Source organism: Thamnophis elegans, chromosome Z, assembly GCF_009769535.1.
Source record: "Thamnophis elegans isolate rThaEle1 chromosome Z, rThaEle1.pri, whole genome shotgun sequence".
NCBI classification, from domain to species: Eukaryota; Metazoa; Chordata; class Lepidosauria; order Squamata; family Colubridae; genus Thamnophis; species Thamnophis elegans.
In genome coordinates this window covers 127,394,176-127,396,588 of record NC_045558.1, presented here as the reverse complement: position 1 = coordinate 127,396,588, position 2,413 = coordinate 127,394,176, and the positions used below count along the sequence as shown (strand labels likewise).

The 2,413-nt window shown below is 43.0% G+C and overlaps 1 protein-coding gene across 1 annotated transcript; it reads left to right on the top strand.

Annotated features, from left to right (window-relative positions):
* Positions 1 to 309: 309 nt before the first annotated feature.
* LOC116522314 (arylamine N-acetyltransferase, pineal gland isozyme NAT-10-like) lies at positions 310 to 2,146 on the top strand. Its single transcript, XM_032237171.1, has one exon. It carries the CDS (start codon positions 546 to 548, stop codon positions 1,356 to 1,358), a length of 813 nt encoding a protein of 270 aa, XP_032093062.1. The 5' UTR covers positions 310 to 545; the 3' UTR covers positions 1,359 to 2,146.
* Positions 2,147 to 2,413: the final 267 nt, after the last annotated feature.

Sequence of the window (2,413 nt, the reverse complement as noted above, 5' to 3'; positions counted from 1 at the left end):
TGTTCTTACTGAGAATTAAAACAGCTCAGCTTGAATAGATTAGAGTCCTCTGTCGTGACTCCATACCCAGCACAGATAATGACATCAAGCTTTGTTGCTCTCCATGTGTTAAGCAAGATCAATTCAATTTCCTTCCCAAAATATCTCTGCAAAAGAAACTTGAAAAGCAGAACATTCCCTAACATTGTATTCCCTGAGAAATTCAATGCCCTAAAGAGATTTGAGGCGAAAAAGGGGTTAATATACATAAATTACAGAATGAGGCAACTGGGAGGCTGTAACTTTTTTCACTTCCTCTTTCGGTTCCTATCAGCCGCTGTATACACAGCAAAACTCATAGCAGAAATTCCAACGGGGAAGGTTTTCAAGAAGAGGGGAAGGAAATTGGGCAGGAGAGGAAAAGGGACTTGGGAACAACTGCAGCTTAGAGATTTGTTATTGAAAGTGATCAAAACAGCAGAACAAGATCTCGGAAAGAGTTGAAAAGAAGGAATCTTGAAACACATCCCCATTCACTTTTTCAAGATCTTCCATCCAGTCTTGAGATGGATGTTGGATGTTACCTCCAACGGATTGGGTTCCCAAATGCCCCTGCCACCCCTTCTTTGGAGACCCTCAAGGGCCTCCACCGTTCCCACCTCTTCTCCGTACCCTTTGAAAGCCTCAGCATCCACTGCAAAGAGCCCATCCACCTGGAATTGCCTCGTTTGTATGAGAAGATTGTCCAAAACCAGCGGGGTGGATTTTGTTATGAACTGAATGGACTTTTCCAGTGGTTGTTGCGAGCATTAGGATTTCACACCCAATTCTTAGCCGCCCGTGTCTTCAACCGCTTCACACAGTGTTATGGTCCTCCATTGGACCACTTGGTCATTTTGGTAGACTTGGATGGACAGCAATTCCTGTGTGATGTTGGGTTCGGAGAAGGTTTCCTGGAACCGTTAGAGCTGAAGCCAGAGGTGGAACAAATTCAAGAAGGAGGCATATTTTGGTTGAGCCTGGAAGGAGCCACCTGGGTCCTGGAACATCGGGAAATTTCTGGAGAGAAGGAGAGATTCCTCTATAAATTCACTCTAGAGGAAAAGAAGCTGGAAGATTTTTATGACATGTGTCTTTACCACCAGACTTCACCCTGTTCCATCTTCACCTGCAAATCCTTTTGTTCATTGCACAAAGCAGATGGAGGACGTTTAACCTACATAGGTCACCGGCTCATTTCCAGCACGGGAAAGGAGCGTACGGAAACGGTCTTGCAGGATTCCGAGATCCCAACCGTTCTCTTTGATAAATTTGGGATCAAACTGAAGAACTTTGAACCTAAGGACGAAAAAATCCTGCCACCTCCTCAACAAGATTAACTAGTGGGATAAGTTCTCTTTTGGATTGTAATGGAATATGGAATTGGGCAAGTTGCATCTATTAAGGATCTATGGCTATCTCTTTAACTAGATTAATTCCTGGGGAAAGCCAAGGGTGATTACGTTTATGTTTTAATGAAATATGAAACTGGGCAGGTTGATCTATTAAAGATAATGTCCAAGATCATGCTTGTGATTCTATAAAGGTTAAAAAACCCTTTAAGTTTGATTTAAGTTTGGATATCCTGCTGATTAGCACATCAGTGTTGCACCAATTACTGGATCATCATTTTTAGATTTTTAAGGAACCCTGCATGTGATTTTGCCAGTATTTGTACACTTATCAGTGATTGCTACATAAAAGATGGACCAAGATGCATCGGTAGTCTTGTCAGTCTATGCTTCTGTTCAGCTTTGAGAGAGGTGGGGGGGAGGTGTCAGAGGGAGAGGGAGAAACAGAAGGGCTTCAAAATTTTCGTACAAGCAGCTAGGCAGATCCACACATGTCGGGAGAGGAGGTCCTTCTGACATTCCTTGAAAACTGAAAAGCTTTCCAAATCTTCGTGCAGAGTGCCGCAGATTAGCATACGGTGTATCTGTGTGGCCCGGCTATCCTTGCAAAGGAAAAGATCTCGTCCAAAGGTCGTTTTCCTAACCTGGGTTCATTTTCCCAGACCTCCACCCATAAACTTCCCCCATAGTCTGGCCAAAAGCCAAGTGCCACATGCCAAGGCCAATAGCCACAATCATCTCCCGTGTCTCCTTCCTTCCTATCTACATACCTACTTTCCTTCTTTTTTTCCTTTTCTATCTACCTACTTCTTATCTTCCTATCTTCTTCCTGCCTTCTTTTCCTTCCTTATTCCTTCCTCCCTTCCTAGCTACCTACTTTCTTTCTTCCTTTCTTTATTTCCTACCTACCTACTTCTTATCTTCCTATCTTCTTCCTTCTTTCCTTTCCTTCTTCCCTTTCTACCTATCTATCTACTTTCCTTCTTTCTCTCTTCCTTCCTTTCTTTCTTTCATACCTACCTATCTTCCTATTTTCTTCCTTC